General features: G+C 43.0%; 1 protein-coding gene across 4 annotated transcripts; it reads left to right on the forward strand.

The window, feature by feature from the left end:
- On the forward strand, positions 1-26564 carry SFXN1 (sideroflexin 1). Of its 4 annotated transcripts, none has more exons than XM_033139978.1 (11): positions 1-194; positions 6496-6672; positions 8372-8542; positions 9339-9437; positions 12988-13063; positions 14602-14687; positions 15402-15529; positions 15981-16030; positions 21996-22045; positions 23579-23626; positions 26393-26564. In XM_033139978.1, the coding sequence occupies exons 2-11, from the start codon at positions 6509-6511 to the stop codon at positions 26487-26489; spliced, it is 969 nt and encodes a 322-aa protein (XP_032995869.1). In that variant the 5' UTR covers positions 1-194; positions 6496-6508; the 3' UTR covers positions 26490-26564. The 4 variants fall into 4 exon arrangements, 3 of the variants coding, with proteins under 3 accessions (XP_032995869.1, XP_032995870.1, XP_032995868.1); XM_033139979.1 differs by having other exon boundaries at positions 1-132; XR_004425950.1 differs by lacking the exons at positions 1-194; positions 26393-26564 and adding exons at positions 3814-3904; positions 17912-18031 and having other exon boundaries at positions 23579-23618.

Below are 26564 nucleotides of genomic sequence, written 5' to 3' on the forward strand. Positions count from 1 at the left end.
CAGCCGCCGCCGCCGCCGCCGCTCGCTCGCTGCCTCCTGAATTTCTTCCGGCGGGCTTTGGCGCGCCTATCGGACTAGAGCCGGCGCGGACGTGCGGGAGGCAGCCGTGGAGCGGGGCGCGCAGCGGGCGCCGTGAGTAACCCTGGGCAGCAACCAGAAGCACCTCTCTCTTCCCATCCCTGGCCGGTCGGGAGGTAGGCGCTCCTTCGACGGCGCTTCACCCAGTCAGCAGCCCCAAAGTGGGGGGGGGAGGGTGACCCTCCCCGCTCCCCATCCCCCGGAGCGGTGCAGGGAGGGAGGCTGGCTTTGCGCCCCGCAGCTGCTGCGTCTCTGCAAATGACTGAGAGCTACGCTTTCCTTTCTCCCCGGTGCCCATCTCTCGAGCGCGCTAGAGGCATCCTCTTCCCCGAGGCTGCATCTGCCTACAACAGTAGCCTCTTCCCCAAAATACAATACATAGGAACCAATGTCCCTTCGGCCTCCCAATAAAATATTTGAGTGCCCCCCCCCCCGTTTATGGGCATATCTACTCAAATGGTACGCGTGCGCCGTGATCGATGATGCGGGGCGGGGCTTACCTGCCCTCCCTATTTTATTCAAGTTGCACCCTTGATGTAATGTAGCATTACAATGCCTATTTAATTCATTTCAGCATTTGTGGCCTCCTGTATACCATGTGCAACTATTTAGTGGGCTCAGCGAATAGCCTAAAATGTCCCTTTCGGTTATGTGTGCGTTCCCAGTAGATGGATCTAAAAGTATTTGTTTTGTTGAGAGAGAGAGAGAGAGAGAGAGAGAGAGAGAGAGAGAGAGACGTTCGTTTGGGTACTGATCGCTTTCTCCCTTCCAGCTGCCTGATTTTGCGTTAAATGGACCCCATAGATACTTTGAGAATGAGGTAGACCAGGTTAAGGTGTGTGCGCTTTTACAGTTAATAATCTCCCGCGACCACGTTGTTGGGAAGGAGAAAGACGCGGCCATTCTCCCCAGGGACCTCGTTTGCTGCGGTTGCAATAGGAAAGGAAAGGGTAAAGCCGTGCTCGGCTAAGAGAAATGTGTCACTGCGGAGAACAGGTTTTTGTGTGAAGTTGCTGCGCTGGCAGGGACTGCTGTGAACCGCGAACATCTGGAGGTGACTTCAGCGCGGAATGATGAAATCTCCTGCTAAGTTACACACCAAAGATGGCTGCTCTGCTGCTGTGCAGGCTGCCTCGGCAGTGGGAATTATACGGGAGCTGTAGTTTTTGTTGCTAGGTTACATGGGGACTTCTCCCACCCTCCAATAAATTGCATCTTGTAATATTGATGTTGCAGACCCTCTTCCTTTCTTCTGTCTTCCTTTGCTTCATAGGCTCCTCCTAGCGCACTGTGGGGAAGTGTATATTGCAGACAAAGCGGCTGATGCAGATAAATGCCAGTGCAAGCTGATTTTAAGTGAAAGTAACATTGGAGGGGCGGGGTGTTTGCCTTCCTAGCTTGATGGATGTGTTGCACCACTCCTTCCCAACCATCAGCTGGGCTGCTGGTTTTCTCAGACTGGAGCTGCAGGCAGGGCACAATTTTGTCAGGTGAAGCAAATGAAGCCTGACACCCACAGCCTCGAAGTTCTGAATGGCACCTTCTTTAGAAATGCCAGGAGTTGATTTTCAGGGGAATGCAGGGGAGGGGAAAACTAAAATCACTCAGAGGAGGCGGGAACCTTGGTGGATTTTCTACCTGTCCCATTGCATGATGCTTGTTGTTCTTGAGCTATTCTGCGTAACCTTCCCAGTGTACCTGAACCCTCCTGCTGTGACAAGATGGCCAGAAAAGTACTTGGCAGAAAGGGTATGAGTGCATCACTTGTTTGTGTTGAATTTCATCACTTTAATTTTAGACTTGCTTGTTCAGTGTGGCTGTAGTGCATTGCACTGATACCTTCAGGGGTGGTTATTAACTCTCAGTAATTTGCTCCTTGGTTGGCATACTTGGAATAGCTTTTTACAGCAACTTGTTCGGGGGTGGGGACCTCCAGGGGGCCAAGTGCAGCCCTCCATGACTCTCTGACCACATACAGCCCCTGACAGATTAATCCTAAGGTAATATAGCCCTCAGCAGTAAAACATTCCTTTACTTTTGTCCATGTGACTGTAGTTAAACTGTGGATGGGGCCAGGGAAGCATTCTTATCAATTATATGAGGTAGGGGACCTTACAGCTAAGTCTTGGCTGTGATTAATGTATCCTTGCACCCAAAAAAATGAATGAGCAAGACTTCTTGGCTGCAAGCCACAAGAGAACTCTCAGAAAAGAGATAAGCTTTCTTCTTTTTCTTCTAAGAATCCTCCAAGAAAGCTCTTAAATACTGTAACTGAGCTCATTTTGAATTGAACTAAGCAGAGTGTGCCCATTGCTCCTGCAGTGAATTTGTTAGATTGCTTTATGCAAACCACTAAATCCCCACCACTATATTTGTAATTTATTTATTTTTGTTGGTATTAATCTGTCTCAAAAGACAATGGCCTGCGCCTCAGGGGGCTAAGGCAAACTGCTAGAGAATCACAGCATTTTCTGTGGCTTCAGAGGCTGGTAACTGGTAACTGCTGCTTTCCTTGTTTTTGTTGCATAATGTAGGTAATCCTTACAATCTTATAAGACAAGGATGGGGGGTGAGGGCTGTGGTCCTTCAGATGTTATTTCATTGCTACTTCCATCATCCCTGACCCCGTTGGGCATGTTGGCTGAGACTGTTGGAAGTTGGAGTCCAGGAACTTCTTGGTGGCCACAGGTTCTCCACCCCTTCTATAAAGTACCATATTTTTCGCTCCATAAGACACACTTTTTTCCTCCTAAAAAGTAAGGGGAAATATCTGTGCGTCTTATGGAGTGAATGGTGGTCCCTGGAGCCGAATTGCCCAGGGGCCAAAAGAGGATCATGCTTTTTATTTTACAAAGAGAAAAGGGGGTGTTGAAAGGACCCCGCTCAGCAGCTGATCAGCAAGAGATCGGGAGAGAGATAAGAGTCCATGGCTCCCTTTTAGCCCCGCCCCCTTGCCCAGGCCTCCATTGTTGAATGTGCTGCAGAGGGAGGTTGTTTGTTTCCCCAGCAACATGTGACTGGCTAATTAGATTATCTGTCTGGAAACTGTAGAAAAGGCTCCATTTCCTTTAGAAGCTGCAGAAATGTGAGTTGAACCCCATAAAAACAGGGCTTTTCCTCTTTGCTTTTCCCCCTTTGCAAAAGGAGCTTTGCTTTTCCCCCTTTGGCAATAAAAGCTGCAAAACTTTTAGCTGATCCTCAAAAAACCAGGGCTTTTCCCTTTACAAAAAAGCTGCAAGCTGAGCTGATCCTCAAATAAATCAGGGCTTTTCCCTTTTCAAAAAAAGCTGCAAAACTTTTAGCTGATCCTCAAAAAAACAAACAGGGCTTTTCCCTTTACAAAAAAAGCTGCAAACTTTTAGCTGATCCTCAAAAAAACAAACAGGGCTTTTCCCTTTACAAAAAAGCTGCAAAACTTTTAGCTGATCCTCAAAAAAAACAAACAGGGCTTTTCCCTTTACAAAAAAGCTGCAAAACTTTTAGCTGATCCTCAAAAAAACAGGACCTTTCCCTTTGCAAAAAAAGCTGCAAAACTTTTAGCTGATCCTCAAAAAAACAGGGCTTTTAGAGGAGGAAAACAAGAAAAAATATTTTTTATCTTGTTTCCTCCTCTAAAAATGAGGTACGCCCTATGGTCCGGTGTGCCCTATGGAGCGAAAAATATGGTACATGAAGCATTTTGAAAAATGCAATTAACTACATCAGTGCTATTGTTTGTTATCACCAGGTACTGGGTTTTGTGGATTATTTGGACTTCTCAAGTCAGTGTCCGCTCTTGTGTCCTTCAGAAGCTGAATGGACATTTCATAAGCAAAACTCATTCCAGGCAAGCAATAAACATATACAGTATGCCCAAAACACACTAATCTGATTATAACACTTCAGTCTGAAAAATGTAGTTTAAACTAGAAGGATGTAAATGTTTTCAGCTCTAATCATGCAGCATATTGCTGTGGAAAATAATGCATTTCCATGTACCAGCTGTGTCTTGCAACCATATTATACAATAGAAAGTTTTTATTTTTAAAAGTGAACTAATTTTTGATTGCTACTGGAGTTTCATTGCAGGTACATTGTTGACCTTTAAACAAGGTCTAAAGTCTCCTTTTTTGCTGTTATATGTACTCTTTCATACTAAAAGCATTTGGTTGAACTTTGTTCAAGACTTGCATTTCATTTTCAAAACTAGATTAGATTTTACACTTGCGTTACTGTTCTCCTACATTTTTTGTTGGTAAGACCCTGTAACCTTTCAAACACTCAGGCTATTCACTGGCTCAAGTTTAACCAGCCAGTTTAACCCTGGCTACAACAAAATGCTTACACTGCACTGTTTCCCAATGACTTTGTGGTTCTGGAACAGCCATTGAAATCCTATATGCCCTACCTTTTCCAAATACAATACACAGGTAGAGTTAATTCTAAGGTTCTCTTTCAATCTTGAAGATTGCATCTGGAATCCAGAGAACCACAAAGCTGCTTCCACAGGTGCATCAAGCCTGGTTATGAATAATCAGAAGGGTTCCCAAATATAACTGGGCTGTCTCACCATGATTAGAAGTATGTGAAGTAATACACATTACTATCTAAAGAGAGCTAGTTATTTACATCCAGAAACTTGCCTGATTGCATATTCTAGAGCAGGCATAGGCAAACTCGGCCCTCCAGATGTTTTGGGACTACAACTCCCATCATCTCTAGCTAACAGGACCAGTGGTCAGGGATGGTGGGAGTTGTAGTCATCTGGAGGGCTGAGTTTGTCTATGCCTGCTCTAGAGCAGCATTCAGTGGAGCATGAGTGGCTTCTGCTATCAGCAAAAAAATAAATAAATAAAAAATGCAATCCTGTGCACATGATGAAGATTCCTAGGCATTCAGATCGTCTCTTTGGATCCCTACCTTGGGCAGTACATTGACCAGCTCCAGTGATTCAAAGATGGGAAATGGTAGCTCACACTGTCTGTCAATTATGGCATAAGCAGTTGCGGTTTTAAAAGAATAAGAAAGATAAGTTAGAGATAAGGTCAGCAATGCAATTAAACTGTCTAGGGCAGGCATAGGCAACCTTCGGCTCTCCAGATGTTTCGGACTACAATTCCCATCATCCCTGACCACTGGTCCTGTTAGCTAGGGATCATGGGAGTTGTAGGCCAAAACATCTGGAGAGCCGAAGGTTCCCTATGCCTGGTCTAGGGTAATTGGATTTTCTTTCTTGGAGTTGTTGTTTTTTTATTAAAAAAAAAACTGAGTGAACATTGGCCAGTGGAGATCCTGTCCTATGATAAGGTTTCAGATTAGAAACTTCAGCAAGACTTTCCAGTTCTAAGGAAATGTCCCCTAGAACCAGGAGACGATTAAAGGGTGTGTTTGTTGTTTGGTTTGGTTTGGCTTGGCTTGGCTATGAGAATCCAAGCTTGACTGATAATGCTGATGTGGGGGTAGGCAGGACAAGCTTTTGTGTCTTTCGCGAATAAAACCATCAACTATTTTGCATTGAGACTAGCAAATTTGTAACCCTCAAGATAAACACCTTGGTTTTTTAGTATTGGGTCGACTGGTAGGCATTAGACCATCTCTAGTACCCACCGGCATTTTTTATGCAGCCCCCCGATGATGTAATGAGAGCTCAGCATATTTTTGTTGCAAGTGATAGAAGAATAAATGGCACCTGCTTTCATTTTCCATATCCATGTGCACATGTATACACACATGCACATAAATTGCATAGTATGCTGCTTCAGAGGTTACCTGCATCTTTAAGGCATGGGTGAGAAATAATGAGATGTCAGTGAGATCTGACCCTATGGACAACATGCCCATAGTTATTTTGCTGCCTTCTGCTAACTGCATCTTTAAGATGACTAGGGGAAAGTAAAATACAATACAGTCCTCAGTTGGTCTCTAAGGTGCTACTGGAAAGAATTTTCGATTTTGTTTTGACTATGGCAGACCAACACGGCTACCCACCTGTAACTAGTCCTTAATGCGTATATCTCAAATAACTTTGTAAGCAGATACACACACTGTTTCATCCTCAAGTGAGCTGCAATAAACTTTTCTGCTGTTATGAATAGAAAATTAAATATGATGGGGAGCTTACAAAACAGAAGGGCATTCAACAAAAGCTTTGTGGGACATCTTGGTCTACTTTTAGCATGAGCTCATCCATGTTGTCACATGTTTCAAGCAGGGTTTTCTATTGAAAACTGCAGTCAAATATTCTGTTATCGGAGATGAAGCACAAGTGCTATTTCAGCATTTGACTGCATCACTGGGCTGAGTTTTCTCTATTTCTGATTTTCAACAAGTGTTCAGAGATCTGTGGCAGAGAACCAGAAATCTAAAGGGATCCTGTTAAACTCAGGACGCCAAGAACTGTGAAACTGAAAACTGCTTCTGTCTCCATTTTTTATTTAGTGTTCTTGAAAAAATGTCAGCCGATATACCATTCAACATCAATATCAAAGAGCCTCGCTGGGATCAAAGCACGTTTATTGGACGAGCGAGCCATTTCTTCACCGTCACTGATCCTAGGAATATTTTGTTGTCCAATGAGCAACTAGAAAAAGCAAGAAAAATTGTGCATGATTACAGGTACGGTAAAAGTTTTTTTTCTTTAAAAGCACCCTCATTTCATCCCAAGAGCTCAAGGTAGTTGAGAATACTCATGGCATAATGTACAAAGAGTCAAATAAAATGGCCACTTGCAGTAGAAAATGATACCCAGGCCCCCACTCTCTTCAAAAAAGCAACTCTTGTAGTGTCTGGTCAAGAAGAGTCTCCAGCTTGAATCTCAGGAAGTCTTAAATGGGAAGACAATCCCACAATTGTGGAGCCAGCAAATACCCAGGCCTCCTTAAGACACCCTCTTGCAAACATTGTGTACATATGTTATAACCAAAAGGGTGTTCTATGCTGTTAGAGAAAAAAATATATACACAGTGTAAGAAGCAGCCTCTGTGATATGTGGGTGTGTGGATGTGGGTGTGTATTTATGCATTATAGCCAGCCCTTCCAAACATCCCTTTTATTGTACATTCATTATATTTGTGCTCATGCTATCGAGGCTGTCATATGCAATCCCACTGTCAATTCTATTTGTGCCTGAAAACACGTTGGGGTGGTGACAGTGCTTTGTTTCCAAATAGGGCATATCCTGTAACTGCCTGCTGAAATTCCATAACTTTCTATACGGAAAAAAATGTTCTGGTTTATTTCTGCCTCACCTCTGTTGTGCTATAAACCCCTCCAGAGAGCAATACACTATTGCTTTGTCAGGAATATGAGGCAGAACGCCATAAAACACCAGTCCAGAGGTGTCCACCGTCATTAATTGTAACTGCTGATCAGGGCTAGCATGTATCATGTTCCAGGTGTTAGCTTGGTTTTTAGTGTGGTCGGATCATAGAATGGTAGAGTTGAAAGGGACCCTGAGGACCATCTAGTCCCAGGGGTCAGCAAACTTTTTCAGCAGGGGGCCGATCCACTGTCCCTCAGACCTTGTGTGGGGCCAGACTATATTGGGGGGGGGGGAATGAATGAATTCCTATGCCCCACAAATAACCCAGAGATGCATTTTAAATAAAAGCACACTCATGTAAAAACACCCTGATTCCTAGACCGTCCACGGGCTGGATTTAGAAGGTGATTGGGCCGGATCCGGCCCCCGGGCCTTAGTTTGCCTACCCATGATCTAGTCCGACCCACTGCAATGCAGGAATATGCAGCTGTCCCATACGGGGATCAAACCTGCAACCTTGGCATTATTAGCACCACACTCTAACCAGCTGTGCTATCCAGGCAGTGTGTCAAGAGCTGCAACATGTGGGGTGCTCTTAAACATGGTTACTTGAGAGGAAAAGGCCTTCTGCAGTGAACATTTAGGAATGAGGAATTAAACTTTGTTGTTAGCAGTGAGGAGGAAGGGAAGATGGGGTGGAGCGTAAGGGGGTGATAAAATATGTTGGAGTAGAATGCCAGAAGTCAATTTTGCAAACAAGCAGCGACTGTTTTCTCCTTAGGGCCTTGCCCTTTGATCCACAACTGCATGAACAATATGAGCCAGCTGCTTACACTGACCTAACTGCAGTACTTCTGTGTCTATACTGGCATGAGAAAGAGCAGTTACGATGATGGAAAGGAACACAGAAGTCCTTATGCTAAACTGCTGCACTGTTCTGTGTGCAGAGAAGATACGTGCCAATCTTTTGTGCGAATAATTCCTTAAGTTTTGGACCTACCTTAATGTCATATTTATAATTAAATATTCACATATATTTCCATCTGCCCCAAGACAAGGAATTGCATCCCCTGGATTAACAGAAGATGGACTATGGAGGGCGAAATACATCTACGATTCAGCCTTCCATCCAGATACTGGGGAAAAGATGGTTTTAATTGGCCGCATGTCTGCTCAGGTGCCCATGAACATGACCATTACTGGCTGCATGATGACCTTTTATAGGTAAGTAATGCATGATAGTACATGAGTGAAATAAATATGCAATTGAGAAATCCAATTTGAAGGCCATACAACTGACACTGGTTGTAACAACTTTGTGTACTCTATGGGGTTTTAGTGCTGCTGCAGCCCAAGTGAGTGATATTGTATACTTTGAATGTTTCAAAAAACAGTTAAAATGAACATTTTGGGTTTCCTCTGCTCCCTTATATATTTCACATATTGGTTTGGTTATTTATTTACGTTCAAAAGAAAATGAAGTGGAGAAAATTCAATCTGAGAACTCTTGAACTTCAGTATGCGAGATACTGATGGGAAGATGAAGTATCAAATTTTCCTTTAACCATGATTATCGCTACCTTCCCACTTGAATTATAGTAATTGGATTTTTTTGTCAAGTCTAACAGGATAAAAACCACCTGATATTAAATGTACATTTTAATAATCTATGTGACTCTCTAAATCTGAGCTGGAAATGTTTGTCAGGTAACATAGCTCTGTACCTGGGAAAAGCACTTCAAGTTTTACATTATTGTAACTGAAAAGTTACATCTAATAGAATTTTAACTTATTTCAGTACTGAAACTGGAACAGATTCCTCAAGAAGACCTGTGCATTTCTACATTTCATGTAGGAAAGCTATCATTTTGTGAATAAACTGTTCGAAAGACTGATTTGGCTGATCCTTTACAGAATAATCTTTGGGGGAAGTGTGATGAAAAATAATCAACCCAACATCATTTGATTGTCTTAATCTCATCACTTTAAATAAAATTGATTGTACTTTTTTGTTTTTAAGAACTACTCCAGCAGTGGTCTTCTGGCAGTGGATTAACCAGTCATTCAATGCCATCGTAAATTACACCAACAGGAGTGGAGATGCTCCAATTACTGTCAGGTAAGGTATTTAAGCCACACTAGGCAGAAAATTCAAAAACTTTGAATTACAATATCTGCTCTAGTTTAGACCTAAATTCAGTGCTATGATGTGAATGGCCTGACAAAATGCTTTAATATTTTGCACATGGGATCTCTATGAGTTAAAATTATGCTCTAATTAGTGTAATGTGATATGCAGGCAGCGTTATCTTTGATGAAAGCCAATACAGTAGTACCTCGGGTTGCAGACACGATCTTTTCCGGGCTGCCGTTTGCACCCCGAAAAGTCCGCATCCCAAACGGCAATATCTCGCTTCTGCGCATGCACGATCTGCGCAGAACACTTCTCCGCATGTGCAGAGTGCGCAGCAAAACCCGGAAGTAAGCACTTCCAGGTTTGTCACATTCGCAACCCACAAAAATGCAACCCGCAGCAAACATAACCAGAGGTACGACTGTACAGCTCACAAGACTGATGGAGTGACCAATCACTAAAGCGGGGGTGGCTAACTTGTTTTGCCGCCGCCGTTCCCCTTCCCCCCAGAAAAGAAGCCTGGTTCACCCTTGGCCAACCTCTCATGGACCACGTGCCAGCAGTGTGTGTGGCCAGCCCACATTCTCACATGCGCGTGCACACACAGGACACACACAGTCCAACATGTTCAAAAGCACACACTCTCCCCTACTCAGCTTATCTGTGATCACCAGAGGGGGTGTGCGTATCTCCCTCTCTGCACTCCTAAAACAATCAGTCTAATGACTGAGGAGGAGACTGCTTGCACCTCCCTCACAATGATGGGCTCTGCCCATCCCAGTACTGGGTCTATGTTAGTGCTTTTCTCCACTTACAATAGCAGCCATCAAATTGATGGGGCCTTGCCCAACTAGAAAAACATGGTTACCCCCCGCCAAACCATGGGGGCTAGTTGTTCCTGCCCTAAATCATCTTCCCTAAAGCTTGGGGTGAGGGTGGTAATTGGTTGTGGAGCCAGCAGTAAGGTTTAGTTTTTGAGCCACAGCCAAGCCCTGCATATTTGAAACAGCCCTGTATTCTGCCCTGTTCTGAGGAATGCATGCCCAAGGCAAGAGAGGTCCCCTACTTCTTCTGCATGGCTTTCAGCGGCTGTAATAATAATGGATCCCAGATTGCCTAGTTTGGATTATTATTAAATTTGCAATGTGGTTTTTCATAGACTGGCTTGACGTGACGACATGTAAGCACAAGGTAAACTATAATGGGGAAATTGAAGTGATGCTAATTTAATAACATTAATATGTAACATGCATATAGCGAGCATTCCAAGCACTTCACGTACACCGCCTCAGTAATATATGTGAGATATTACTAGATGCATGACTGCCTAGTTACTTCTGTCTGGTACTAAAAACAAGTTATTTGCATGTAGATAATCACCCAAGGTCATATTTGCATAATTTAAATGACTAAATTAGGCTACTAATGCATTCTAGACATCTACTATGGATTGCACCTGGTATGGGATCAGAGCATTTCAAACGGGCATGTGTAGTCCTTCACTTCTGTAGTCCATGAAGTTTTCTGGTTCTGGTGGGGTCTTTTAAATGTCTTGAGAATTATTCATCTGGTCGAGCACATCTGGGAAACATTGAGGTAGAAGACCAAAATATGTTGCCCAGGTGTGACAAGAGCAGAGCGAAGATGGTGTTCTTGAATGTAGGAGCAGAACTACCAGTAGGATACAGGTGGTCACAGTACGGCCACTCAGTGTCGCTTGACATCCTAAGCTTGCACATGCAGGGGTTGTGTGTGTGTGTGTGTGTGTGAGAGAGAGAGAGAGAGAGAGAGAGAGAGAGAGAGAGAGACAGACAGACAGACAGACAGACAGACAGATATACCATAATTACATGCTAGGAAGTCTTTGCATCAGAGCTGAGGAACCTGAAGCCCTCTACATGTTGTTAGACTGTGGTTTCCTTTGTCTCTGATCCTTGGCCATGCTGGCTGGAGCTGGTGGGAGTCCAACGATATCCACCCCTGCTCTTTATCCTTCCAGCTGCTTTTGGTATAACCAATTTCTGACCAGTATCAGAGTGTAAAGGCACACAGCGAAGCAACTTTTTTTTTTGAAGCTAAGCACATCTGGGTCTGGTCACTGCCTGGATGAGAGAGCACTCGAGAACCTTGTGTATGTGCTGCTGAGCTGGATATAAATGTAAGAAATGAAGTGAATATTCTGAGGTGATCTGTCTGCCTCTGGTGAAGATGGCTCAAGGTTACTCAGTCTCCTTGGCAGCTTGTGATGGCATTAGACCAAATTTTGGGGGGGGGCTGTTTGGCGGCTGAGATGATGAGTGTTGTTAGACTTTTGTTAAGGATCCAGCCCCAAAATTAGCACCTTGAGAACCCTTTGTTATCTTTTCTCTTCCGTGAAAAGGACAGTCTGTCCATGCACCTAGATCTTCCTGCTCTCTGATAAATGGACCGGCATAGTTCAGCATATAGTAGAGTTGGCAGAGGAAATAGCTGCAAAAAGAAAGCCATGGCTCATTCTGCAGAGGAAGAGTCTACAACAAACTAAGGCCCGGGGGCCGGAGGTGGCCCAATCGCCTTCTAAATCCGGCCCGCGGACGGACCGGGAATCAGCATGTTTTTACATGAGAGGAATGTGTCCTTTTATTTAAAATGCATCTCTGGGTTATTTGTTGGGGCCTGCCTGGTGTTTTTACATGAGTAGAATGTGTGCTTTTATTTAAAATGCATCTCTGGGTTATTTATGGGGCATAGGAATTCGCTCACTTACTTATTTTTTTCAAAATATAGTCCAGCCCCCCACAAGGTCTGTGGGACAGTGGACCAGCCCCCTGCTGAAAAAGTTTGCTGACCCCTGGTCTACAAGTATATCTGAAGCCCCAACCCAATAGATATTCTATCATGCTTCCAAACATAGTGAACTGTCAAACGTATGAGGCAGCTTTATATTGTTAGCCCATTAGCCTGTCTAACCTACTGTCATATGGCATGACTGACAGTGGGTTTCCAAGTGAGATCTTTTACACAGAATATACCGAGGACTGAGATTAGGATGTGTTGCATACAAAAACCACATGCTCTACCACTCAGCTATAAGATCTCAGCCCTCAGTCTAAGCATGATGCTTCCACTGAGTCCTTCGTCACCCAACTGTCAGTTCAGTAGCCAAGAACATAGAAGTCCTGCTGGATCGGGTCAGAAGCCCATCTAGTCCAGCATCCTGTTCTCACAGTGGCTAACCAGATGCCTATGGGAAGCCAGAAGCTGGAAACTGAGGGCAATAGCACTCCTCACATGTGATACCCAGTGACTGGCATTCTGAGGCATACCATCTCCCAACTGTGGATATAGAACATATAGATCACTTAGGAGTCAGCCACTTAGCATCATAAATGGGAAAGGGGAAAGTTTGTAACCCCACTAGATGCCCTGACATTATATTCCGGTGCAGTTTCAGCCACGAAAACATGTTATAGTACCATGCTTACATAATTGGAACATGTGTGATGTAACATATATGGCTATTGTGCACACACAAATGTTCTTATTTTTGTTTTAGCCAGCTGGGAACAGCCTATGTTTCTGCCACCACAGGTGCTGTTGCAACTGCTCTAGGACTTAATGCACTAACAAAGGTATTTAATCATTTCCTCCTTTTTGCTTTGAGAAAGAGTTTTGATTGTTGTGGAAACTTTTAGTTAATGATTTCCATTCGCACGAGGAGTAACAAGGATTTTTGTGGCACCTTAAAAGCAAATGCATTTATTGTGACATGACCTTGCATATTCAGGAGCCCACTCAATCTTTTCACCTGTGGGTTTATCAGTCTCTTGTGATTGAATCCTGTTTGCTTCAGTTCAATACTGATTCATTTTTATAGCTTTGAATATGTCAGCACACAGAAATTAGATGCCAGGGATAAGTGTTCTAGCCTAGCATTTTCTGGAACTTCCAGCTTTCTTTGTACAACAATATTTTTATATGGAAGAGTATTCAGTTATGTGAGCTCAGGCTTGCATTTACCACCTCACTGAAAATATAGTCTCAGTTTCTAGGGCGAGGTGTCTTGCAGCTGATATTCAGATAAGGTGCTGTTTCTGATTCTTGCATGAAATCCACTTTAGATTTATTTATAAATAGTTTATACTGCTTGTATAATAAAAATCTAAGCAGTTTACATAGAAACAATGAAACAACATTAACTAATACAAATATAATAATATTTCATTTTCCTAAAAGCTAGATAAGAGCAAAATGTGGTTGTATATCACAAATAAAAACTGAGCGATCTGCAGAACAAAACAAAAATAAACCTTTGGTATACATTTTAAAGAGGTGTTTAAAGGTCATTTTTATCTCCAACCCCAAAGCATTTAACATGTGCGTATCTTCACTGTCCATTTCGTGCATCTGATGAAGTAGGATCTTGCCTGGGAAAGCTTCTGCTGCAATAAATCTTCAAGAAACCATGAGACACCCTGCTGTGTTTGTTGTCATACTCTAAGATGGCTACACTTCAAAAAGCTTTCTCAGAATGACTGCAACTATTTTTCAAAGAGAAAGATAGAAGGGTTTAATTTTTTTTTGATCATATAGCTTCCCTAAATGGCATTTCATCAAAAACTTAACCTGATTTCTGGGAGTGATTATAACTCAATATTTCTGTTCTAAAATATTTTATGCCTCTGTAATACAGTTGAGAAACCACTCTCATTTTTTAAAGGTACAATCTATACCAGGGTTCTCAAAAGATTCTAGCTTCAGGCACATATATTCTCTGATGTGTTGGCATAGATTCTTAAGATCAGCTTTTCACAATACTTTTCACAAAACAATACTTCTCACTGCGAGAAGCAAAGCTACAGGGAACCAGGCAGAGGGCCTTCTCGGTAGTGGCGCCCGCCCTGTGAAATGCCCTCCCAGCAGAGGTCAAAGAGATAAATAACTATCTGACATTCAGAAAATACCTGAAGGCAGCCCTGTTTAGGGAAGTTTTTAACCTGTGATATTTTAATGTATTTTTATATCTGTTGGAGGCTGCCCAGAGTGGCTGGGGGGACCCAGCCAGATGGGTGGGGTACAAATAATAAATTATTATTATTATTATTTTAGAGTGGCTGAGGATCGGTGGGGTTTCTCCATCTTCAGGTAACTCTTATTTCTTTTTTCACAGCATGTCTCACCTCTTATAGGACGTTTTGTTCCTTTTGCTGCTGTAGCTGCTGCTAACTGCATTAATATCCCATTAATGAGGCAAAGGTAAGATAAAAATCTAGCATGTGCCACAGAGCACCTGTTTGCTTAGTAGGGATGCTGCAAAATTTGTTCCAAGCCAGACTCTGAAAATAAATTCAGAGGCTCATTAAAGCCCATTTCAAAGCTGACACAAGCTTTAAATGGCCCTGAATTCTTCTCCAGCTTTGACTGAAATTGGATATGACTCCTGCAGAGTCCAGCCTGCAGAGCAAGCCACTTTCAGGAAGGGCAAGACTTCAAAGGAGCAAACGAGAGCTTAAAACTCCCAAATTGTTCCTTGAATTCAGGAAGGTAAGCTCCTACCCACACAACAGGATCAAAGTGTGCCTTCAACACTCACACTTTGGCCACGCAGGGGTAGGGGAGATAGAGATCTTGCCCGCCAGCCAGCAAAGATTCCCCACCCTGTGCTAATCCAACCCATGGCTTAGCTTTCAGTGGTGCAGCAGGAGGAGGACTGGGAGAGGAGCACAGTGGCCACAATCCAATCTCTAGCATTTGCACAAAGCCATAGCATTGCTTGAGCATCATGTGCAAACCAGCTCTTATGAATGTAATGTAAAACAAAGTAGGGCTGTTATTGAAGTTTACAAATGATTAACAAATGTTCTGGAATGTAACTTTAGGAGCATAAACAATTTGAGCATATAGTGCCCTTAAAGAATAACCTTTCACAATTGTTCAGCTTTTTTCTTTTCTTTTTTTAAAACCCAACAGGGAACTAAAGTATGGTATTCCAATTACAGACGAAAATGGAAACCGATTAGGTGAATCGTCCAAAGCTGCCCAACAGGCCATTGTGCAGGTGGTTATCTCACGGATCCTTATGGCTGCTCCTGGCATGGGTTAGTTCACCTTCAGCTAAGCATAAGTAGTGATTGAAATCATGCTCTTCTAAGAACTTTGGCTTCAGACCACACATTAGATTTGAACAGCTAACGGCTCACACATAAAAGATATTGTAGAAAAACATGGCAGAGTTTTATTTATTTTTACAGTGTATCTGCAATGCACTGTTGATATTGTAGCCATTGCTCTAGCTGAACATCAAATATTCTTTAAAATCTTTTTATTTATTTATTGTATCTCTTGTGAAACTTCATGTGCACATTCTGCATCATCTATTTATAACCCTTTTTCATCTCCATACATTGCTAACTTATTTATGCATATTAATAGAGTGCCTCAGGAAAGCTATACACTACTAGTAAACTCATTGGAGAATACCTGTTATTAGAAACTGCTCTGTATACATAGTTTGCGAAAGTTTAAGCATTTCATTCTTTGTTTTTCTAGCCATTCCCCCGTTCATAATGAATTCTTTGGAAAAGAAGGCATTTTTAAAGGTAGGCCTAAGCTCCTGAAGATATATTAATTTTCTTCTTACAGACAGTACAATTAAGAGATCAGTTTTAATGAAATAGCCGTTCACAGAGCAATAAAAAGAAAAAGAGAAAATTGGCTGTTATTCCCTGTCCTGCTCTAGGGAACATTTTTGTTTGTGAATAAAACAAGGGGGTGTGTGAAAGCTCTTCATTCAGTTGTGCAAATTAGATCCACACCATTGCTTTCATAAATTGTAACAAGGAGGTATATGTTGATTAAAGCGTGTATGCTAAAAGTCAGGGTTATTTTCAGATGCATGACATCTCCTGCAAGGAGAGCCAGTGTGGTGTAGTGGTTAAGAGCGGTAGACTCGTAATCTGGGGAACCGGGTTCGCGTCCCCGCTCCTCCACATGCAGCTGCTGGGTGACCTTGGGCTAGTCACACTTCTTTGAAGTCTCTCAGCCCCACTCACCTCACAGAGTGTTTGTTGTGGGGGAGGAAGGGAAAGGAGAATGTTAGCCGCTTTGAGACTCCTTCGGGTAGTGAAAAGCAGCATATCAAATCCAAACTCTTCTCTTCTTCTTCTAATTTGAAGCTGATGTACATGAAGCATGCTGTCACATGGAAGCTGCTTTAAGTTAAAATTGATCCGTATGTCAACGGATGTCATGCATAAATCGAGTACTGCATGGCAGCTCCCTACATAGTCAGAGGACTTTTTCCATCGTGCTGCAAATTTGCTTATTTGGGGCAGAGTGAAAGGTTTGTGGTGGTCTGGAGACACCTGCCTGAAACACAGTATGCCTCTGAAAACCACTTGTTGGGAATCGAAGGCGGGCAGATGCTCCTGCACTCATGTCCTGCTTGCAGGCTTTCCACAGGCATCTGGTTGGCCACTGTGAGAACAGGGTGCTGGACTAGATGGGCCGTTGGCCTGATTCAGCAGGGCTCTTCTTAGATTTTTGTGCATATACTGTAAGTGGCTTGAAGTGGCAACAGGGAGTAATCATTAAAGTGGCCTCCATGCTTCTTATGCTCTTGCTGATGGACTAAACATCAAGAATATTACCAGCACCACACATTGTTGCCGACCTATGCAATTCCATGAGAAGCAGCTCTTTTTATGTAACATTCTGTATGTTGGGGAATTCAGTGTCATTGTAAGATTCTAATCTCACCTAGGGCAAGCACAGGGCTTCTGCTGATAGGGTTCATGAGGGAATCCCTCCCATAATTTTTTTCCCTGCAACATTGAAGTAAGGATCATTTTCTAGGGGCATAGTTCATGAAATAACAATTATGTGATAATAGACCATCATTATCCCCCACTAAGAGATAGCTACTTGCCTGAAGTTACCTAGTGACTTGGTAAGAGTTAGATTCAAGTCTCCTAGATTGATATGAAGTGTTATCTGAAATAGGTTATGTAGAATTCAGTGCTTCATGTTCAAAGTGTCAGTCAGTTAAATTTATTTGCTAAAATCCACTGGACTTCACAAATGTATTGAGGTACATTCTAGCACACGTGTTCCCCAGCACACTGGCCACTGTGTTGCACAATGAAATGTTGTCTAATCCTCTGGGCTGCTAAAGCAAACATGGAAACATAATGTGTAAGTGTATTTATCCCCATCCATCAGCAAATAAGAAATATTCTCTGTAGAATTCCAGTGGGGGACTTGAATATGTTGGAAGGAGCAGGGATGTTTGCTTAAGCATATTACACATTTTGGAGTTGACACTGTTTGCATTTGACTGTGACAAGTACGTGATGAGCATTTCTGTTGGTTCAGTGATATTTCTTGCAACAGCTAATGAAAAGAGAATGCCATATGTCAAGCAAAGTCTCCATTGGCGTGTATGTAGTTTAATCAACATGAAGCTGTTGTAATTTTTTCAGATCAGCACATCTGAAAGAGCCCTTCAGTGACTGTTCAGTGTTCTTTGACACCACCATGACTCCCTTTATGTTTTCCTGCTCCTCCCCGCCCCCTCTCTGCCTCATGGACTGTGAGCTCAGGTGAATCATTGCTCTACAGCTAGTTAATTATAAGACTTGCTATTGATCAGGCCTGGATCCCTTGAGCAATGAACTGCACTTCTTTTTTAAAAAAACAACAACAACAAGCAGCTTCGGCATGTCAGCTTAAAGTTCATTACTTGCTCTACTCTGACACCATCTACAACCTGCTTTATTAATGCATACAGGCTTTAGCATTTTCCCACCATTCCAGATAATACCGTAGCTCTTGTTCACTCAGCCTAAGGGAAAAAATCTTTACTCTAAAGGCTCAGACAAAGAGAAGGAGAAGAGGAATCGTGTGAAGGTCTTCATTTCTTTGAATCCTGCCACAGAAACATTGTCTTCCTTTCTAATTATTATTTATTTATTCATTCATTCATTCCCCGCCCATCTGGCTGTGTTTCCCCAGCCACTCTGGTTGGCTCCCAACAGAATATTAAAAACACAATCAAACTTCACACATTAAAAACTTCTCTAAACAGGGCTGCCTTCAGATGTCTTCTAAAAGTCAGATAGTTGTTTATTTCCTTGACATCTGATGGAAGGGCATTCCACAGGGCGGGCGCCACTACCGAGAAGGCCCTCTGCCTGGTTCCCTGTAACCTCGCTTCTCGCAGTGAGGGAACTACCAGAAGGCCCTTGGAGCTGGACCTCAGTGTCCAGGATGAACAATGGAGTGGAGACGCTCCTTCAGGTATACTGGGCTGAGGCCATTTAAGGCTTTAAAGGTCAGCACCAACCCTTTGAATTGTGCTCAGAAATGTACTGGGAGCCAATGTAGGTCTTTCAAGACCGGTGTTATATGTTTCTAGCTGCAGGTGGCTGATCTTCTAGCTGTTCTTCACTAGATAATGCCTCAAATATAACCATAGTGAACCTTGCTGAGTCATGGAAATGGCCGAAGCTTTCCAAATGTGACTCCCCAAATAAAAGCAGACAGCTGACTTGAGAGCAGTGGTGAATATGGAGCACGAGGAGTTGGCTGCGGCATAGTAGGAAGAAATGACAGCATCCCTAAACATGCCAGGCATTTTAATCACTGGGAGTTTGAGAAAAATATGTGATTTTAATTTGAGCAGCAGCCTGCCAGCACTTGCTTTTGTCCTCAGCTGGGGAACAGAGGAAGGAACAAGCAGAACAGCCATTTCATGCTGACTTTATCTCATTAAAAGTAGTAATAGGAGACGGGGTCATATTTCAACGGCAGAGTGTCTGTTTTCATGAAGAATGTCCCAGGTTCAATCTCCAGCAAACTCGGGTAGGGCTGGAAGAGACCCCTGTCTGGAGCCCAGGAAAGCCCCTACCAATCAGCATAGGCAACTTGTTAAAAGGCAGGTGCCAAAGTTCCTGGTTAGACCTGAGTCTTAAGACAGAGTAATTTTGGCCCCATTTACGGCACCCACGCAGATGGTCCAGTTCTCACAGTTGTGGGAGGCTAAGTGCAACTAGCTCACCAAACTTTGAGTAAAGGTTTCCAGCTAGTTATGAGCCGGCCCCAAGCACCTGAGAAATACATTTAAACATCCATATGTCTGTCTGTTGAGCATTAGTGGCTCTTCTTGTTCCTACATAGAGGAATGTTTTTGTGTGCCTGCTCTATCTGAAAAGGGTAGCTGACTTGAATGGTTCAATGAGCCCCACTGCAAATGCTTAGAAAAGCAGACTGCCTGCTGTTGTTTCTCATAATTCTGTGTAACAACAAACTTCAAACAAACTTTAGATTGCGCTTGTGTCCAAGAGGCACCCCTACACAAAACTGTTCATCGTACAAAAAATGAAATATTTCCGAACAACAGCTTTGAGGAATACAGTGTCATCTTGCATTCGGTGTTAAGAACATCTCCAGTGCAGAGTTCTCCTATCCTCTGCCCTTTTGTTAATGATTCCATTGGGTGGCATCTACTGGTGTCTGGTTGATCATAAACTGTGTGGTGCAATAAGAAGTAAATAGGAGCCCTTTGGCTGGCTGGAGTTCTGCCATCTGCTGAGTTTCCAGAGAGATGTAAGTGCTGCATCATTACATGCCGCGCCATCGTTGAAGTTTAAAGCTACCATTTGTTCCTTGACTACCTGATTCACAGGCAGCTACTTTGTGGCTTCGGGTTCCTGCAGCGCAGAGAAAGCCCCAGTAGTCACCTTAGTCAGGGGTCAGCAAACTTACCAGGCCTCGGGCCGGTTCCTCCAGCGCCAATCGCGCGGTGGGCCAGAGGGTGGGGGAGCGCATGCCCATATGCACGCACACATGCTATTTCTGGCACACTTCCGGGTCGGCGGAACACCGGAAATAGCTTGTGTGCGTGTGCATGGGCCTCCTCAAACCCAGAAGTGCGCCAGAAAGGATGCTTGCGCATGCGCACAAGCTATTTCCGGTGCTCCCCTGACCTGGAAGTGGGCAGCCGTGCCACGCCAGTAAGAGCGGGTGGCGGCAGGCAACAGGGGTTGCAGCAGGCCGGATAACTGAGTCCCTCGGGCCGTATCCAGCCCGCGGACCTTAGTTTGGGGACCCCTGACCTTAGTTGTCAACATCTGTAGGTGTGATACGTTTAGGCATTGTTAAAGATCCTTGCATATGTCTAATCTGGGAACTGATGAGCAGTTCAATATACCGTAGTCCCTCCGATCCTAAAGGCTTGTTCATCTACATTAATTACTTAGGAGTAAGCCCCAGTGAACATAGTGTGTCTTACTTCTGAGTAAATATGCAAAGAATATTTTCCCTGCCTCTTTACCTCATATCTAAAGCACAAAATCTATAGCTCCACATTTGCTGCTTATTTCCAACTATTTAACACTTCATTCTGATCCTTAATAGAATAGCAGTATATGGAATGCTTTTTACTTGAAAATCATAATTGCACACATCCACTGTAATTCTAACCAATTAACTATTTTACTTTTAATCTTCATCCTGCTTATGATACCATATATGAAAGGGAATGATAGTTTTTAGTAAGAGAAGCAAATCCAATAGATAGAAGAGGCTTGCTGTGGTTTGGTTTGGTTTCATTAGCATTTACTTTCTGGTAGAAGTCTTAACACAGCATCTTTATATTATCCCTTAAATGATTAATTGTTGCAAGATTAGTTTTGCTTGATGATGTGACAATAAACGGTGCATAGGATTTGTATGCTGTGAAACAATGCATTGTTTTTTTTTAATAAGTTATGATAATTTCCAAAGACCCATAGCTGTTCTTTACTGACACAGGAACAACAGTTGATAATGGGAAAAGGAGAGGCTTGTCCATCAGTTTTTATGAAGTTTTAAAAAGTTTTTTTCTTTCCAAAGTGAGAGTAGGGGTAGGATTGTAAGACACTTGCTTATAGAGAAATACCCCAGAATGCAACCCCTGCCCCAATTTCTCTTTAATTGGCACTTGCACCAAATTTCTTTTTTTAAAGAATTGCAACTTTAAAGTGTGCATTGGAATTCATCCTTTTGCATTATTTAACAAATGCAACATGGGATCACATGTTGTAGAAAGTCCTAACATTGCTCACATTGTCTGAGTGATTTCTCACCTGGTGTATTTTTACTACAACTATATAACAATACCTCTAAAGCACACATCCCAGGATTTTAATGGACAACCGCAATGAACATTTTCAGAACTTGAAGACCCAAACCGTTTCCCTATACCCATGGCAGTGCTTTCAGTGGAATTTTACAATAGTAATTCATCCAATTGCAGGAAAGGACTGTTTTCATCCCTTAAACACTCTGTGTGTCTGATATTATAATACTGCCCTACTTTTAGAAATCTGTCCTGCTGCTAAGGAGACATGGACAAATCAGCAAAGTTGGGGTGTGCTGGTGGCTATTGACCTTGGAGGCTATAACACCTGACTCTAAGGCTGGGGATGTTTGCAGAACCCATAGTAGTTAGGTGTGTGTGAATAGTACATATGTGGTGAGAGGAAATATCTCATTTCATCATGTCACATTTCTTTTAAAACGCAGAGGTTTCCATGGATGAGTGCCCCCATTCAAGTGGGTTTAGTTGGCTTCTGGTGAGTATAAAAATAAATAAAAATGAATTCATGGGGATATGATTGTGGTTATCATAACAATGTTTCCTTCTGTGACGGATGTTGATTTTGAACCCTAAATGGGGAATCGCACATTGCGCTTCATGTGTGCAGTGTGGCTGTGTATCTTGTGTTTTCTTTAATTCCAGCAATGGTGGGAGGGGCAATTGCTATTGAGATCACAACATGTGGAAATAATAGGATTGTCCCTTCCCTCTCCAGTGTGGTGTAGTGGTTAAGAGCGGCAGACTCATAATCTGGGGAACCGGGTTCACGTCTCCGCTCCTCCACATGCAGCTGCTGGGTGACCTTGGGCTAGTCACACTTCTTTGAAGTCTCTCAGCCCCACTCACCTCACAGAGTGTTTGTTGTGGGGGAGGAAGGGAAAGGAGAATGTTAGCCGCTTTGAGACTCCTTCGGGTAGTGATAAAGCGGGATATCAAATCCAAACACTTCTTCTTCTTCTCCTCTCCACCTATGACCCCACCCAAAAACAATCCACCAGGTTCAGCTGTAATCAATTAAAGAAAAGCTAGTGGCGTCACAGAGGCATCTGATTGGTGTCTGTGAGGACCAAATACTGGACTAGATGGGCAGAGACAATACCTGCATCCTACACATTAAGCAAAATGTGTAGTTTTGACTTTGGCACAGTGAGGCCATCAAAGCCTCTCTTTAAGGCTAAGGCAAATAACTTGGAGAAAGTGCTATGATAACCTTTTCCCAAAGCAGCTACTGGGGAAGCAATGCAAACAAAAGCAGGCCTTGAGCCTCTGGAATAGGCTGACTTCGTCTTGGTTGGGGAAGATACAGAGCAAAACAAAGGGGAGGAACAGGGGGCCATATAAGCCCAGAGGGGGAACGGCACGTTGTAGTACGAGGCCAATCCTGGCCCACCAAGGGGTCACCAGCTGATAGGTGGGAGGACAGGGTTTCATCAGTTGTGTGGGGATTACTGGCCTGTGCAAAAGCACCCATGGAAACAGCTTGCACACACAAGCTACTTCAACGAGGTTTAAGACATTGTCTTCTCCAGAGGCTCAAATGAGAGCATAGGGCTGCCTCCTGCCTTTCCTTTAAAATCCTCAATATGGTGGGACTTGGAAAAGGCTTTGGGAGCCTTCTCCTGCTCCCCATTTAAACCTCCAAGTTTTGGAACTCAAACTGGGTAGGGAGGAGACTCACAGAAGCCTTTACAAGTCTCCCTGTGGTTCCTTTTCGAGCCTCCCATATCAGAACCGTGTTCATTACTATCAGCTGCGTTGAATAGTAAATAAATTGAATGTAGCACATAATGCAGGAGCAAAGGAAAGAAACAATGGAGAGTTCCATGCATCTGATGAAGTGGACTTTAGCCCATGAAATCTTTTGCTGCAATATCTGTGCTTTTCATATTGATGTCCAGAGTTAGGATTTTAAGGTGCTTTGAAACTATCTGCAAATTTTGAAGAGGCCAGTTCGTACTTTGAGGACAGTTACCCCGAAATAACCTAACTTAATGTTTGTCTTTTCCAGTTTGGTGTTCGCAACACCTCTGTGCTGTGCATTATTTCCACAAAAAAGGTAATGCATGTTTTTTAAAAAAATTACTTTGGTCTATGGTGAGAGGTAAGATTATGCTGAGCACATTGCAAAAAAATTTTTTGAAAACAAAGAGTCATCATCATTTCTATGGATATGAGCAGAGAGACATTCCAGAAGTCAGAACACAACCCCCACTTTTTTTTTAATACTGGAAGTAAGAAATTTTCAAAATGACCTTATTCTTAGGATAGGTTCCCAGCCCAAAGTCCACTCTTGCCTAGCTCTGAGGAAGCAGGTTAGGTACCACTTCTGTTCTAATCCTGCCTGGCATGATAAGATTAGATCTTTCTCACATTCATTTTCCTCTCCTTCACCCCATTCACTTGTAGTTACTAAGTGTTATTTTTCTAGAAAAAGCGGTGCCAGAACTCACCTTGTTCTCTTATAATGACAATGGCACCCACCTGGAACTGAGTTCCGGCTGGGGAAAAAAAGCCCTGATTCTGTCTTGGAACACTTTCTTATCCATGACTATGTAAGGAAGAAGATGCCGCTGTTTCCCAGCCAATGAGAAACTACTCTAATGCCTCTTCAACTCCTTTTACTTAGGAGTGGGGCTTTCAGCAGAGGGTTGTTGTTGTTCAGTCGTTCAGTCGTGTCCGACTCTTCGTGACCCCATGGACCAGAGCATGCCAGGCACCCCTATCCTCCACTGCCTCCCGCAGTTTGGCCAAACTCATGCCAGTCGCTTCGAGAACACTGTCCAACCATCTCATCCTCTGTTGTCCCCTTCTCCTTGTGCCCCCCATCTTTCCCAACATCAGGGTCTTTTCCAGGGAGTCTTCTCTTCTCATGAGTACTGGAGCCTCAACTTCAGGATCTGCCCTTCCAGTAAGCACTCAGGGCTGATTTCTTTAAGGATGGATAAGTTTGATCTTTTTGCAGTCCATGGGACTCTCAAGAGTCTCCTCCAGCACCATAACTCAAAAGCATCAATTCTTCGGTGATCAGTCTTTATGGTCCAGCTCTCACTTCCATACATTACTACTGGGAAAACCATAGCTTTAACTATACAGACCTTTGTCGGCAAGGTGATGTCTCTGCTTTTTAAGATGCTGTCTAGGTTTGTCATTGCTTTCCTCCCAAGAAGCAGGCATCTTTTAATTTCGTGACTGCTGTCACCATCTGCAGTGATCATGGAGCCCAAGAAAGTAAAATCTCTCACTGCCTCCATTTCTTCCCCTTCTATTTGCCAGGAGGTGATGGGACCAGTGGCCATGATCTTAGTTTTTTTGATGCTGAGCTTCAGACCATATTTTGCGCTCTCCTCTTTCAACCTCATTAAAAGGTTCTTTAATTCCTCCTCAGTTTCTGCCATCAAGGTTGTGTCATCAGCATATATGAGGTTGTTGATATTTCTTCCGGCAGAGGGTTACCTTGTTCCTATGTAGATTGGTGGTCTCAAACTCTCCCCTGGCTACTGCCGTACCAGCTTAGAATAAAATACTGCCAGTTAAATCAACAGCACAGACCTCCAACACAGGTCTGTTCTTTAGAGAAACAGATCCAAGGCAATGCAACAGACAATATATAGAACCTTAGCTAAGGACTTAGTGGATGAAACACCGCCACCTAATGGTTGGTGGTGTTGCTTATATAATCATCACTCCCTCTTCACCACCCAGAGGAAGCCCAGGAGAGGAAGCACAGCAGTCTTCCTGCCTTCTTTCTCATCACCCACAGGCATTTTCTTGGTTGTTTTCTATAGCTACCACTGGGGTTATGCTTTGCAGTCATTCAGCCAGATTACGAATGGGCTCCTGTGAGGAAGGATGCCATAGATTCCCTAAGAGCTTCTTCACACTGAAGTGCTTTATCCTGCAAGCCAGTATAGGATCATGGGGGGAAACCTTACAGAGGCTCCTGGAACATCCTCCTGTTGAAGATGAACAGCTTTGGTGTTCCCTGTTGCAACACTGTGGTCCTTCGTGCCACCTTGTATAAGGGATATGTTTGCTTCTGCACCGAGCTCTAAAGGAAGCTACATAAACAAAAGTTTGACTCCCATTTGCTGGCATCAGTAAATATAAACTTCATTTCATGGATTGATCAAGGTTATTTCATGGAACCAGAAATCCCCCTGCTTCTCTTCTGGCACATGAATGCTGATTTAACTCAAAGCAGTGTGATTGCTAACATTTCCCCTCTTGGCTTCGAAAAGGCCTATGAGTTGCATCTAGCCAAAGCAGTTCCAGGCTTAGCTTGAGGGGGATCAGAATTTATCACGCTTAGGTGGGTATTCTCTAGTGTTGACATGTTAAAGAGTTCTGTGACACAGTTTTTGATTTTAACCGCATGCCTTTCTTTTCACACATGCTAAACTGTTTTTTATTATTAAGAGTGAATGCAATTAAAATGTTAGCAATCAGTTTTAAAGACCTGTTGGTGATACACGAACTGTTAGGCCAAGTTTAATTTATAAGTGAAAGCTTAATGGTTCATGTAAAGTGCATTTTCCTGGCTGACACATTAACGTACCTCACCAGTTAACTTTAGCCAAGCAAAACAGCCAAGCAAAAACTTGAAAATCTTCTTCTGTGGCTCATAATGTTGAACAGGGACTGTTTGAAGTGCAAGAAAATACTTTTAGAATTGATAATGAAGTCCCCTTAGTACAAAATCATATTTGATATAAATTCCAACTTTAAAAAAAAACAAACCATCATCATAAAGCTTCACCACTTGCATGTATGAAACTTGATCATGGGTTGTATGTGACGTCTCTTCTGTTTTTCTTTTGCTCAGTTCCATGTCTGTAACTCGTCTGGAGCCAGAATTACAAGCCAAGATCCAAAACAGCAACCCTGAATTGGAGCGTGTGTATTTTAACAAAGGGTTATAATTTGTAGAAGACAAAATATCCCTCAGTGACAATTAGGTGAACTTATTTTAAATTGTGAGAAAGCCTTGGTGAAGA

Source organism: Lacerta agilis, chromosome 2, assembly GCF_009819535.1.
Source record: "Lacerta agilis isolate rLacAgi1 chromosome 2, rLacAgi1.pri, whole genome shotgun sequence".
Taxonomy (NCBI): Eukaryota; Metazoa; Chordata; class Lepidosauria; order Squamata; family Lacertidae; genus Lacerta; species Lacerta agilis.

Coding starts and splice junctions, on each gene's coding strand:
- SFXN1 (XM_033139978.1), top strand. CDS start 6,509: ATGTCAGCCGATATACCATTCAACATCAATATCAAAGAGCCTCGCTGG. Junction 8,543..9,338: donor TGCATGATGACCTTTTATAG/GTAAGTAATGCA, acceptor TTTGTTTTTAAG/AACTACTCCAGCAGTGGTCT. Junction 15,530..15,980: donor TATGGCTGCTCCTGGCATGG/GTTAGTTCACCT, acceptor TTGTTTTTCTAG/CCATTCCCCCGTTCATAATG.